This window comes from Sebastes fasciatus, chromosome 6 (genome assembly GCF_043250625.1).
Source record: "Sebastes fasciatus isolate fSebFas1 chromosome 6, fSebFas1.pri, whole genome shotgun sequence".
Lineage (NCBI taxonomy): Eukaryota > Metazoa > Chordata > Actinopteri > Perciformes > Sebastidae > Sebastes > Sebastes fasciatus.
The window spans coordinates 26,016,666-26,031,712 of NC_133800.1; the positions used below are offsets into that span (position 1 = coordinate 26,016,666).

Consider the following 15,047-nt stretch of genomic DNA (forward strand, 5'->3'; position numbering starts at 1 on the left):
TCAATTGTCAAGCGAACTTTAAGCAAACCTTTGAAAAGTTGCAAAAACAAGAAATGAAAATTCTTGTACCATAAAGTATACCCTGCTTTATTGTCTATTTGACTCTAAATGGGACCATAATTTACTAAATGAACATCATGCTGTATTGAAGAAGACTTGAAACTAGAGATTGAGACCATAAACTCGTGTTTACAATGTTAACTAAGGTAATAAATCAAGTGAGACGTAGGGTCATTTTCTCATAGACTTCTATACAAGCATTGCATTGGAACTGTAATATATTCATACAATGTTTGTCAAAGTTTTCTCTGTGTGTGTCTGTGTGTGTGTGTGTGTGTGTGTGTGTGTGTGTTTCATTTATACAGCTCTTAGGACTGTGAAATATTTACTTCTGAAAGGTGTGATGTAATAAATATGTTCATTTTCAGGTCCTTACCATGAGTCTCCTCATCCTCTCCTTCTCAATTCTCTCAGTCTCCTTCTTCTGTTCCCGCTCGGTGTTGGTGTGCCAGTTGGCGATAGCTCTGGTGAGTTTCTGCTGTTTACCGGATATCGAGCGGTGATACTCTTTGAAGTCCTTCGCATGCTGAAGGATACTGTTGAGATATTCCTGAAAAACAAGTCACAAAACTTGTTGAAGTCTAAATGCTATTTTGACAACATGGTACACTGAAAAATCTCATTAAGCACTGTGTTGCCAGACTCCACTTTCTTTGTCAACATGCAGGGACTCTGTGATGCTGCCGTCTTCAACTTTCTGAACATTGTAATATTTTTGTTTTTGTATCAAAATCTCAGTTATTATGACTGCTCATTTCCAGGGCATTTATAACAAAGTCATTCATTTAACAACTAGTAAAACACATGTTGCTACTTCAATACTAAAGACTATACTGGACCATTTTTGTTCCTGGACCTTAAAACCAGCAGTTCTCTTCTCTGAACTTTAAATATAAACACTGTAGTGTGGCTCACCTGATGTTTCTGTCTACGCTTCTTCTCCTGCTCGAGCTTCTGCTGTTTCTCCAGCTTCTCGGTCATGCGTGCCTCCCGCAGCGTCTGCCGCTTGCTGCGTCTGTAAGCCTTCGAGTTGAGGGCCGTCTCCAGGGTCGTGTCTCGCCTCATACACGCCACAACGTCCTGTCTCAACTGGAGATGTGCACAGATTAGGTATATCGATGATGTTGAAACTGTGCATGTTAGCAGTTAAATTAAACAGTAAGCAGAACTGAAAATAATACAACGAACTGCAGCTCATGAGACTTCATTACATTCTTATGTAAACAAACACGCATGTAAACACAACGGGCAACACTGAGGTCATGTCCATATATCGTACGATAAGTCGAGAACGTAATTATCGTGACAGGCATAGAGTCAATGATTTAACTGCCTCAACTGTGAGTTATTCAGGGTAAATTAATATTCTGTGCTGTCTCATTGAACATGAAACATGGCGACTGCTGTGTACCTGCCGCTGGAAGTTGAGTAGACGAAGGGCCTTGAGCTCCACTGTGGCTTTAGTCCTCAGGTCGGGGGGGAGAGAGCCTGGCAAACTTTCCAGTTCCTGGATTCGATGTGCAATCCGAGCCTGCAACCTGAGGAACATAACGACAATGGTAAATCAAATTGTTACTGGAAAGACAGCTTAATAAATACACACTTGGATTTAGACGACGGTAAATCAAATTGTTACTGGAAAGACAGCATACTAAATGCACACTGCACCATCTCAACCTCCTCTGTCTTGTCCAAGACACGACAAGAAAGTTAATGTGTGTGTGCACGCTGTCATACACAACTACCCTAGAAAAAGATGAATAAAGTTGTTCTGTACTGAATTAATTGAGCCAAACTTTCTGACTACAAAGTGATAATGATTAGAAGTAAAAGACAAAAACAGCTTAGAGAAGCACAGTTTCCTTACTCCCCCAGTGTCAGTTAAAATATCAGCGCTGCAACTATGGATTCTTTTCACTAATCTTTTTGCCATTTTTGTCTTTATTGAATAGGACAGTATAGAGGAACACTGGAAACAAGGAGGGAGAGAGGGGTATGATATGCAACAAAGGGGATGTAACCTCCGGCTAATGGGACACCCCCACTATGAAATTGAGTAAATTATTCATTTTCTAAACAACAGGAAAAATTACAGTTTATGTAGGTAGTCTAGTACAATTTTTGGACAGCTGACTATCAGAAGCAGCTGAGTATCTTTGTACAATTATAAAAACAAGGCCTTGGCCTGTTCCTACATTTCTGTATGCTGAAAACTATAGCATGTACAGTGCAAGTTGTTTACTTTGTTTCACCTGCTGATATTTCCTTGTTGCTGAAAGTGGTTCAGAAAAAGCAGAGTCCATACAGAGATACTAAACAGTACGTATTTTGTAGTATTCTCATGTAGCTTACCCTCACCTCATACCTGTACTAACCCGAGACGAACAATGGATAATAATTTATAAGCTCTGACTTTATTGTTTTATTTACTCAACTGTCAGGATGCCTCAGATGTTTATCAATAAACAATGTAGCACTACTGTTTTTTTCAGAGGTTTCACAGGGTGCTTTATGTTCAGATGGCCTAATTGGACGGACAAAGTGAAGGGAGGTCGGCTCTCTGGTCACTGAGCATTTCTTGACCAATGCAGCTTGTCAAGAGTGATCTGAGAGCATGAGGAAGAGATCATCAAAACAAGAGCCTTGAAGTTGTATGGAGGAAAACAAGCCTTAGAGCCACAGCGAGATTAAGGCCTGTGACCCTTCCTCAGATCTCCATCAGCCGCCTCTTGTTTTAAAAAACAAAAAATGTTTCAGTCCGTGGGCTAATATTACAGAGATATATCAGTGAGTTGTGTTTTGCAAGCACAGAAGCTTTACCAACACAAAAAGTCCTTCACATTATTAAGTTCACAGGTAAGACATAATAAATTGAGTTGTACTTCACTCTGGAAATGTGGTGGCCTTGAGTCGATCACAATCACAACAATGATCTGACTAGATAAAACCTTGTTACATTTCTGTAACACTTCCTTCACAGTTCAAGTCTGAAATAAATTAATTAAAAAGGACAGAATAGAGCAGATACAAGGTTCAACAGCTATGTCTGTCTCTCTGTGCTCCTGCCTCTGTCTGTGAGTGACCCACACATCTCTTCAATCGATCACACATCTACATCTAGATAATGAAAAAACTTCCCACGTTGGAGAAAATATCAGCCTCCATCATGCACAAAGCAGCCTCACATCAATAACACAACTGCAGTTGCAGAACATGCACTATGTATAATACAATCTGTATGTGTGCATCTCTACATGTATGTGCAACATTGTGATTGCTGTATCACTTTTGATCTCAACTTAAATTATTCCAACACAGAGGGACATGAAAAATGCAAGAAAGAAAAATCAAAGAGAAAAAACAAAGAGTTGTATGTTTGTTTGTGGTATATGCAGGGCTCGAGCTTAAGTACGTCCCGGATCGGGGAGGATGAAAATTAATTTTGGGATGAATTTGCTCGCAAATGAGCTACAAGAAATTGGAAGATGATATTTTAAACTCCTAGCAGTTTGTGATTAATACACTAATTCTGATTAAAATCAAAGACCAAAACACACGTTTGATCTTTGTTGTTTACAGCATAACAGCCTAAAATTAGCCAACAGTAAGTTAAATTTAGCCTACAGTATGTTAAAATTAGCAGCCAAGAAAAAGTCATTAGAAGTGTGATTAACGGCAGATTTTTCAACATTTACAAAGCTAGAAATACAATGGCTGCCATCAATGGGTGGTAAATCTACTTTTAAATAAGTGCTATAAATGATTAATTTAGAAATACAATAACAAAATGACGTGATTTAAGATGTCATTTAATGATTAGATGTAATTTAAGGTAGCCCAGGGAGGTTGTCAAGACAATAACTGTTCGTGTAAGTGCAGTAAGTGGTTCCACAGAAGAGAACAGTGTTAAAATGGGTGATGAAGGTAAATACCTGTACTCTCTCTCTTGCAGGATCCCCACTGGGTCCAGGCCCTGGGGCTTCTGGATTGGTGTGATGCGATTCTGTTTCTGCATCTGGAGCATGGGGGAAACCTGCTGCCCGGGAGGCTGAGGGGTCACCGAGCTGCCCGGCATGGGCCCAGCTGGCACAGCCGAGGCCTGAGGTGGTACAGGGGACGGGCGTCCGCTGGCGACAGGGGTGAGGTGCTTCTGGGCGTTGGCTTGATTTTCACCACCCTGACCTGGAGACCAAACACTTTGTCTGTTATTGGGTCACTTCTCAGTAGGGCAGGTTGATACAGACATGATGAAAATCACTACATTATAATTAGAAGTTATTTTGATACTGATATACTATGCATTTATATATGTACAATAAAAAAACAAAACAGGAAGCGCCATTTGGATATGATGACAAAACACAAAGCAGGTGGTCCTGATGCATGGGTAAGCATAACACTAGTACACAAGAAAGAAAATATGGATTCACTCACAAACAAATTAAGGCACACTGCTTTGTTGAAGTACAAAATTTAAAAAGTCTTCAACCACCACACACCAGTCTTCCTCTGGGTTTTTAATCCTGATGAAGACTGGTGTGCTGACAATACAGGTTAGTCTTGTTTTTTGATCTTGTAGCAATAATAATAAAGTTGTTTTCATTTTTTACTTTTGTACTTGCAAGTCTACCACGGGGCTCGACATGGACAGATCTGTAGAGAAATTAACTTTGTTCACCCACAAAGGTAGGCACATATCAAGCAGAGTTTCCTCAGCTCAGTGAAACAAGCAGCAGTACTTTTTCTCATTTTCACAGACACCTACAAATAACATTACTAGCCTTTCCCCTCCCAGACCTGGCTCTCTTTTCCCTCACTCCAAGGTCATTCCTTAGTCTTGACGTAGGTATCTTTGTTTGGTTTGTTCCTTCACCAGGGACCAATTTGCCATTCAGGAGCTATTGCCGTTTTGACTACCTAAAACGTTATTGATTTATTCAGTTTTAAATTGGCCTCAGTGGGAAATGAGATTGTTTTCTTTTTGTATCTTGGGTTTTTTTTGTATCTCTTTTTATTGATGTGTATTTGACTATTATTTCTGATTTTCTTGAAATATTTTTTGTACTTTAGAACACTTTAAAACATTGTTTGCATAATGCACCGTTAGTCTGTAACTACATGGTGGAAACTTTTAATGACTGCTGCGATCCATCAATAGCCCAGCATTTTAAGGACCATCCCCTCTTTGTTTATCGACAAGGTCCTAATTTACGCAACAAGCTGGTGCGGGCCAACATTAAGGCAGGTCTAAAACACTCTTTTAGTTCCTCTAAAAGATGGGAATTATCCATGTGGTAATTGTGCCAAGTGCCAAAACACATGGAAAACTCCTGGTTTTAGACATCCAAGATCAGGCTAAAGTTTTCCTATTACCTGGTAAAACTAGACGCATGCTGAAACAAAGGATTAGTTAGCATAAGAGCTCCATCAGATGCAATGATTTGAACTATCCTGATGCCCGTCATTTTAATGAATTTTCACACCCTATCTCCTCTCTACGATTACAAGGCATCAAACACATTGAACTGCCAAGACGGGGAGATATGGAAAGAAAGATACTGTATGTCAAAAGGAGCTTTTTTGGATTGACACTTTAGATACACTTCAGCCAATGGGCCTTAACGCGGATTTTGATATGAGTGTTATGTTGTATTCCAAGATGTTTCTTCATTTCTAATATAGGATTTGGTGTCTATGGTTTATGATGGCCCTCGCCTGATACCCCTCCATAGCTCTTTGTTCTATTGTCTGAGATCCTTTTAAGACTCGCAGCTTCTCACTTGTTACTGGCGCTGAGTGAAAATTATAGTTGCCCTGATGACCAGCAAACATATTCAAATTGTTTCCCTCTTTGCGGCAGAAACAAAAGTGCCGTCTTCAAAGCCAGTGCTGTTACAATGCATTTTAAGACAACCTTGGATTGCAGCATCTTTTCACACTATCCCGCGCAGCTTCAAAGAATTCACTTTAGTCTCCTTTCAAAGAGAATCTGATGTAAGACTACACATCAAACGGTCGGGTTAGTCTCAAACATTTCACTCATACGTTAGATAATGAATGTGTGGAATGAAAACTGAAAAAAAAATAATGTAAAAGTCAAACAATTGTAAGTCAAAGCTAATGCAGCTCACTGAGGCTTCAGTCTAGACTCTTAATTACTTACCATCAGACCAAGGCTTGGGTCCTGTGCTTTGATTGTGTCCTTGCATGGTTGGGGTAGGGCAGGGACTTGACTGGGGACCACCCAAAGTAGCCATTGGCATACCTTCCAACACAATAACAATTCATATTTTAATAATTGTTTTGTGAACTAAACCAGGGGTTCTCAAACTTTCTGGGGCCAGTGAACATTTTTCCAAGGACCCCCTCATAATTGTAACACCAATTAAGCATAATGCTTACTATTATTTGTACTCTTAGATGCCATTGCAACTATTTATGTTCAACAACTTTTCAACCTAAATACTTCAAACCTGTTTCAGAGTGATAAACAGAAACACATTTCAATTTGAATCATGTTAGTACCACTTTGTTTAGCCATGATAGTCCGGGCACTTTGTAATCAGATGTCGCTTTAGCTTGAGTGGCTTCATGGCTTCGTTCAATAGCACCTGAAGACACATGATGCATTTTGGTCTCCCATCGCTGTTCTGAATAAAACCAACCTCGATATACAGTACCTGCTAGCTGGCTAATAAGCCAAGCAGCAGGAACGGTTCGTTGCATCCTGAGTGAAGTGACTGATTCATGAAGGATTGATGTGATGTGTCACGAGTTTCTATTAGCCCAAAGCTAACGTGGGTGGAAGTAATGGACACAATATGCTTGTTTTATTTGCGCAAATGGTCCCCATCTGTAGGTACGCACTTAATGATGCAGCACAATTAATCGCAAATAAATCACATTTTTTATCTGTTCAAAAGGTACCTTGAAGGGATATTTGTCAAGTATTTAAACTCGTATCAACATGGGAGTGGACAAATATGATGCTTTAAGCAAATGTATGTATATATTTACTATTGGAAATAATTTTACAACACAAAACAATGACAAATATTGTCCAGAAACCCTCACAGATACTGCATTTAGCATACAAAAATGCTCAAAGCGCAAGTTAGTGTAAGTTTGGAGCGTTATTAAGTATGACATGGTTGATACCAATAAAATTATTAGGTTTTCTAGTTTCATATGATGCCAGTATGTTCACTCTAGCTTTAAAACTGATCCTGCTACAACCTAAAAACCGCACGTTGCGTTAATGCGTTAAAGAAATTAGTGGAAATCCCAAATATGTTGACACCAAAATTGTGATTTTTACTATGAAAAACATCTCTGACACCAGAATTTTTTTTAGGGATTTGATAAGCTTAAATGTATCAAGATCTCTGGTCATGATTACACCTGTCTTCTCAATCTCAAGGCAAGCTGACACACTGTTCATGCCAGGCAACAACAACTGCCAGGTTACATTACAGGTGTGGAAGCTCTCAGGTAATAATCTTGGCCACACTGAGATATGAACCATCCACATTTTGAGATGGCCTGGCTCACATTTCATGGAGCTTCAGAGCTTGTGTTGAAGTGTGTTCAGATCTGTTGCATTAACCAGTTTGTATCACTGTAAAACTGCATCTTCTTACCTGGAGGCCTGTTGTAAGGACTAGCACTAGGTGCCTGCTGCTGCTGTTGTTGTTGCTGCTGCATTGTGGGTAGACTCCTCTTGCCCTGAACAGCCAGTTGGAGGTTTTCAGGCAGGGGCTGCCCACGGCCTAGGATCTTGTAGGCCAAGATCTGAGCTCTGAGCTGCTGCAGCTGGATCGGACTGAAAGCAGAAGGTCCCCGACCCTGCTGGCTCATGTTGGACATGTTTGGCACGGCTGACTGGGGATCCATGGGCATCATGGGGACTGACTGAGCTGGAGGCATTTGGGGCGGTGTGGGTCCCCCACCACCTCCACCTCCACCTCCTGACATGGGACTAGAAGCATGCTCATGGACACCCATGGGGGATGGATGTGGGGATATGTATCCTACAGTAGACAGGAAGGAGTTTTAATGATTTTGCACAACCAAAATTCACATCAGTACCCTTAAAGCAGTGGTTCCCAACCTGGGGGTCGGAGCCCACCTAAGGTGTCGATATATAAATCTAAGTCGTCGCAAGATTATTAACAAGACAGAAAAGCAAAAAATACATATTTTTCAGATACAAAATGAGTTATTTGTTTAAAACTTTCCTTTTTTTTCTTGTTAATAACTGGGTTATTTTACCTTTTAAAACCTATAAAAAGTATTAAAATAAAGCACTGTGAGTAGGAATAATCACCATTTGGTTGCCCTGGGTATAATTTGTAGATATATCCAAACTGTGAAGAGGGATTGTTTTAAAAGGCCAAAGGGAACTACTGCCTTAAAGTACTGATCAAGTTTCTGATGCTACTGAGCAAAAAGAAAGCTGCCTTCGTACAAACTTGAATTCATAAAACAATCTTTATTAAGATACCTTGGCTGTGCTGGTCCATCGGACTCTGTGGAGGCCCCATACCACTATGCAGAGATCTCATCCCCACACCTTTCATGTGACCAAAATGCATCGCATCTGCCATGGTCTTCTCATTCATCCCCTCCATGGTCTGAAAATAGAAACAAAAATTCAAGATTAAGATTCAGTAATTGTATACAACACATTTTCACCCCAAACTGTAATCTCTGACGCAACCTTGAAATCAAAACCAACAAAACTGAAGACTGTGATGAGAATAATCAAATCATCCCACATATTAATTTTAATATTGTTGATATTCAAGGCCAACGACTCATCTTACCTCTTGCACAGAGCAAAACCACATTTTTTATTCTATTCATCTTAGGTCACACATTTGTCAAATGGTGATCAGTAAGCTTAAGAGGTAGATTAACATTTCTTAGGTGCTACATGTCAAAATTGTCAAGACACTCCAGCTAAACGCATAGATAAATATCTCACAAGAAGATTAAAAAACACAAGCAGAGATATAGCCCAACAAATCATTTTTGTCATAAATGCAAAACATAAACCACAAGATCTTAAAAGAAAAATAAATAAATGTATCCTTTCTGTACTGGAATTTCTTGTTATTTATTGGGCAACATATGATGTGAAGTATCTGCAATAAGCCAATAAAGGTCGATATATCAGTCTGGCCCTTGTAACAAGTGTCTCATTAAAACTTCAAAGTATTAACTAAGCCTATTGAAGACATCAAATAGACATAACATAACTACTACAACACTTCCCTTGAGCAGTAGGCACACTGTACCTTGTGCATAGGATACATGCCGTCCTGAGAGTATTCACTTTGTCCCTGGCCCTGCATGCCATGAGGTGCGTTGGGTGTTCCAGGTCCAGGACTGGGTCCCATCATACTGTGAACAGAGCCTGGTGAGGGGTCCGGTCCAGGGCTCGGACCCAAGATGGGCCCTGGGGATAGACCTGCCCCCGGAGAAGGGCCAGGATGGGACATACCACCTGACGTGTCTGAAGGGGTGGACATCTACTGGATTGCTAGGAGCATACCAGACAGCTTATGGGGAAAAAAGAGGGACAGGATGTTAAAGCCATGCAAACAATACAGGTCCAATACCACCATAAAATGTTTATGTATTCAAATCGTTTTTTAAGTTGTTTAAATTGTCTGCTCTTTTATTTTTTGATTTGCATTTCATGTTTGAAAGATATTAAATAATGATTCATCACACTGGACAGGATTACATTGAATAGGTGCAACTATTTCTGTACATTTAGCATCTATGTGAACTAGGGCTGGGCAATATGACGATATATACCGTCAAAACAACATAAAAATGTCTATCGTATAAATTTTTCAATATTGTTTCTATTGCAATAACTTATCTATATTTATTTATTTCTTCTTTATAATTTCACTTAAAACCCTTACGTCCATTTTGCACTCAAGTGTTAAAATGAGAAAATACTCAGCACTTTTCATTTGTCGAGTATTTCATGTGTCAATAATTTAATTAGGCTTTACCATGTGGTTATTTTATAGACTATTTATTTATCGAATTACCAGAAAACATATATTGTGATACATATCGTTAGAGATATTAAATGACCTATATCGTGATAAAAGATTTTGGCCATATCGCCCATTATGTCTTAATGTTCTTTTGCACTCTGTCAAAATGTTCTTGAATGTTTATGTAAAGCACTTTGAATTGCCATGTTGCTGAAATGTGCTCTACAAATTAAGCCTCAATATTATCATTTTGGCCATATTCCTGCAGCCCTACTACAGTGAGTATGTGGCCTGCGAACCATAATGTAAACAAATGCCTGTTTGCTGTGGTTTATTACTGCTGACTGCTCAGACTGTGCCATCACTGGACATCTCTCCATCCATTGTAGCATCAATCTGACCGACCACTTCTATATAAACAGTCCGTCAATCACTTCCTACTGTCAAACCTACTGGTACTGGTACCTAAATGCAGATATATAAGAGTTTAACGACGTAGCATTTTTTAATTATAAGCTTAACACATTGACCCATATGTGATATTCTATAGTAAAACAGTCACGTATCAATGCTGTCACCTCATTTCCTGCTGATACAAACCGTGTTTACAGGGTTAAAACAGATGCTGAAACAACGTTAAGTCATTTAGTAATAACATACAGGATACACAGCGCAATGCAGGTTACATAAACAGGTTAACATTAAGGTATAGCGTTGTTTCCTAGCTATTCCTCTCAACGTTATCTTGGTAACTATCACTCTGTAGGCTAACTCTGATTGGATCATGGCTTCCCCCAAAAACACTGGTGGCCATCACGGATGTGCTGCTAAAAAATCAATGTTTAAGATGAAAGTCAAGCACCTGACATGACCTTGGCGATACAATAAGAGACTAACATTTAATAATATTACATTTAGAAGCACACAGATTCACAGTAAAACACAATCTAGGACGCCTTTCTTGCTGTCTGTCTGCCTCGCTGGACCAACTGAAGCTAGCTAGCTGACGTTAGCTTAGCATGCTAGCTATGCTAAGCTAACTAGCTCCGGGTAGCAGAATCTCTGTGTTTGTAAAGTTTGGACGTTTAGCTGAACGCAGAGTCGATATAAGTCATTGTTTATCACAGATGAAGCGCAGTTGGATGATTTACCTTTCGGCTGAACTGTAACCGCACTCAATTAGATGGAAGATACTGTAATGTTTCTTCAGGAATATGCCTGCTGGTGTCCTAAAGTTCACTCCCCCTCCGTGTTGTTTTGCTGACATGTTAAAGTTTTTTCTTCTGTCGCCATTGGTGATTTGTCAATGTCACCGGAAGTCCCGCCCACCCCCAAACCTCAACAGTGATTGGCTGGAACGCCACGTCAATCATCATCTTTTTGTTTCTTCTTTGGCTTTGTATCTCTGAACCCTGAAACCATTTGCTGTAACTTTCTGATTGAGTGGCCATTTCATTTCATTTCAAAATTTATTTCGAACGTGAAGAATACAACAAAAAATAAAAGAAAAAAAATAATGATTATACCAACAATACTAATGCATACAGTGCACTTTAGACTAAGCTACTAGACTTACCCTGCACTATATTCATTTTTAACAGTCTCTTCTGCACTATACTCACTTTTTTAATAGTCGTGTATCACAGCTGTTACCCTGCACTATATTCAGTTTTAACAGTTTTCTACATCTCCTTGTATTTTTATATCTGGTATATTTCTTTGTACTTTGTACTTTGCACTACTAACTTTTTTACTGCCTTTTTACCAACATGTTTTTGCATTATGGAACTGTGATGCTGGAAACTTGAATTTCCCTCGGGATCAATACAGTTACTATCTATCTATCTATCTATCTATCTAACAAGTGGACAGTCAGAAACAAGTAGTATTTACATACAATGAAAAGCGTAAGAAAAATAAATTGTCACGAAATTTACTAGTTATTTCACAGCTCCAGTTGCAGATTACAATTTTACATACAAAACATACAGGCTTATAAAATATGATGTACTTTAATAGATATTTTGATACTGATTTGTCAATGTCACCGGAAGTCCCGCCCCCCCCAAACCTCAACAGTGATTGGCTGGAACGCCACGTCAATCATCATCTTTTTGTTTCTTCTTTGGCTTTGTATCTCTGAACCCTGAAACCATTTGCTGTAACTTTCTGGTTGAGTGGCCATTTCATTTAATTTCATTTAATTTCAAAATTTATTTCGAACGTGAAGAATACAACAAAAAAGAAAAGAAAAAAAATAATGATTATACCAACAATACTAATGCATACAGTGCACTTTAGACTAAGCTACTAGACTTACCCTGCACTATATTCATTTTTAACAGTCTCTTCTGCACTATACTCACTTTTTTAATAGTCGTGTATCACAGCTGTTACCCTGCACTATATTCAATTTTAACAGTTTTCTACATCACCTTGTATTTTTTATATCTGGTATATTTCTTTGTACTTTGTACTTTGCACTACTAACTTTTTTACTGCCTTTTTACCAACATGTTTTTGCATTATGGAACTGTGATGCTGGAAACTTGAATTTCCCTCGGGATCAATACAGTTACTATCTATCTATCTATCTAACAAGTGGACAGTCAGAAACAAGTAGTATTTACATACAATGAAAAGCGTAAAAAAAAAAAATTGTCACGAAATTTAGAAACATACTTTTTACTAGTTATTTCACAGCTCCAGTTGCAGATTACAATTTTACATGCAAAACATACAAGCTTATAAAATATGATGTACTTTAATAGATATTTTGATACTGATTTGTCAATGTCACCGGAAGTCCCGCCCCCCCCTCCCCCCCACTCCCACCCCACCCCACCCCAAACCTCAACAGTGATTGGCTGGAACGCCACGTCAATCATCATATTTTGTTTTGTTTCTTGGGCTTTGTATCTCTGAACCCTGAAACCATTTGCTGTAACTTTGGTAGTTTTGCTAGGAGCATACCAGACAGATTCAGGGGAAAAGAGGGACAGGATGTTAAAGCCATGAAAACAATACAGGTCCAATATCACCATAACATCTTTATGTATTCAAATTGTTTTTTTTAAATTGTCTGCTCTTTTATTTTTTGAGTTGCATTTCATGTTTGAAAGATAATGATTCTTATTATTAAAAAAAGATTCATCATACTGCTGCTTCATTGGACAGGATTACATTGTATAGGTGCAACTATTTCTGTACATGTAGCATTTATGTGTACATGTTCTAGGCATTTAGGCTTTACCATGTAGTTATTTCATTTAGACTATTTACTTACTGAATTACCAGAAAACATGCTATATTGTGATATATATCGTTAGAGATATTAAATGACCTATATCATGATTAAAGATTTTGGCCATATCGCCCAGCCCTAACATGTTCTATGCGGCACTATACAGTAAAAATATCTGCTTTGGGTGCATTTGTGTAAAAAGTGAGGTGGCCTGTAAAATTTCTATTTGATAATATGTAATGTTTGTCTACCTTGTAAACAGAGTCCATTTCTTATCTATATTAAAGCATATTTTAACAACAAATCAATGCATTTTCTTTCTATTTCAGCATTTTAAGATTACTTAAATCAGGGCGCCCTGATGGCCTAGAGTTTACGATGTGTGCCTTATACTTTAACTGTAACTGCAACATCCCTGGTTAAGTTCCTGATGTTGCATGCCATCCCCCCTTTCTCTCCCCTCTCTACTGTCCACTGTCAATATAAAGACAAAAAAACAAACAAATAATACATAAATCATAGCCAGAGTGTGCATCTTAAGACCTGACACATGTTCATATTATTATTATTATTTTTTAATGTACATATTTTGTTTCTTGGGCTTTTATCTCTGCCCTGAAACCATTTGCTGTAACTTTCTGGTTTTAGTGGCCATGACTGCAAACAAGATGATACTCATGGATAATACTCATGTAGAAGTTCACTACAAACTTGGAAATCTTGTCAACCATGATGAAATTGACATGATAATGTAATAACTTGTGTTTTTAATACTGTGATAAGCACCAGTGCAGATGGGAAAGAGGGGATCTGATGTTAGTGCTAAACCCTCTTCCTGCTTTTAACAAATAGATAAATACTTTATTTTGTTGCTTTTACTATTGAGATTAACATTAAGCTATACTTAATTATCTAAGCTATAGATGGATAGATAGATAGAGATAATATTTGGATGTTTTCATATATGTTGTTCATGCTGAAGTTTGGAGAATTATGTAAAAAAATAAGTGGTAAAGGCATCTATTATGTTGTTGAAGAAAAGGTGTTGTCTGACTCTTTCACCCAATGTCAGCATCATAAAGGCTACACTGAAGTGTTGAAACAAAAAATACAAAATAAAAATCTGATAGTGTTTGGACAATATATTTTTCTAACTGTAAAGCTACTCAGGGAACCAGAGGCTAAAATGTTCTAAAATGCTCCTCTGTGCAATCCTTAAAGTGAACACATGATGGCAGCAGTGACCAGCAGTAGCCTGAATAAAGTGCAGCTCTGTGCTGTGACATAGAAGCACCTGGCAGGTAATGAATTACCACCACAGACATCTGAGCTCTAAACAAACATGCCAAGTCCAGAGTGATGGAGTGCTAGCCCTCATTTACATACACTAACTTAGTAAGTCTGATGATAGCAATGTGGAGTTTCAAAGGTAAGCCATGCAAATGACACACAGGTTTTAGTCAAACTCCATTTGCATCGTTCTGATATCAGAAACTTTGTTTTCATTATGAAAAGATGAAGCTGTTTTCACTGGAAATTTGTTTGTTTAAACTCAACTGGGCTATTATTCTTTCTGTCCTGTTTTTTTCTTCATAGTACAGTTCATAATTTGTCTGCATTTACATCAAGCGTATCTTATCCAAATAGATTAAAATAAATATTATAACTAGAACCTGTTTTAGGACTGAAATATGTCAATATTCAAAATGTTTCTGTGCAACCTT

General features: G+C 38.3%; 1 protein-coding gene across 3 annotated transcripts in view; it reads right to left on the minus strand.

Moving 5' to 3' along the window:
- smarca2 (SWI/SNF related BAF chromatin remodeling complex subunit ATPase 2) overlaps positions 1–11,390 on the minus strand; it is a 50,466-nt gene extending 39,076 nt beyond the window's left edge. For 2 of the 3 annotated variants that reach the window (XM_074638809.1, XM_074638808.1), the window contains exons 1-9: positions 11,231–11,390; positions 9,360–9,623; positions 8,564–8,693; positions 7,701–8,090; positions 6,224–6,325; positions 3,993–4,242; positions 1,472–1,598; positions 976–1,149; positions 437–610 (exon numbers count right to left, since the gene is read on the minus strand). In XM_074638809.1, the coding sequence (XP_074494910.1) occupies positions 437–610; positions 976–1,149; positions 1,472–1,598; positions 3,993–4,242; positions 6,224–6,325; positions 7,701–8,090; positions 8,564–8,693; positions 9,360–9,593 (1,581 nt within the window). In that variant the 5' untranslated portion in view covers positions 9,594–9,623; positions 11,231–11,390. The remainder of the gene's footprint in view (positions 1–436; positions 611–975; positions 1,150–1,471; positions 1,599–3,992; positions 4,243–6,223; positions 6,326–7,700; positions 8,091–8,563; positions 8,694–9,359; positions 9,624–11,230) is intronic. The other variant, XM_074638810.1, reaches the window with a different exon arrangement.
- Between the last annotated feature and the right edge of the window lie 3,657 nt (positions 11,391–15,047).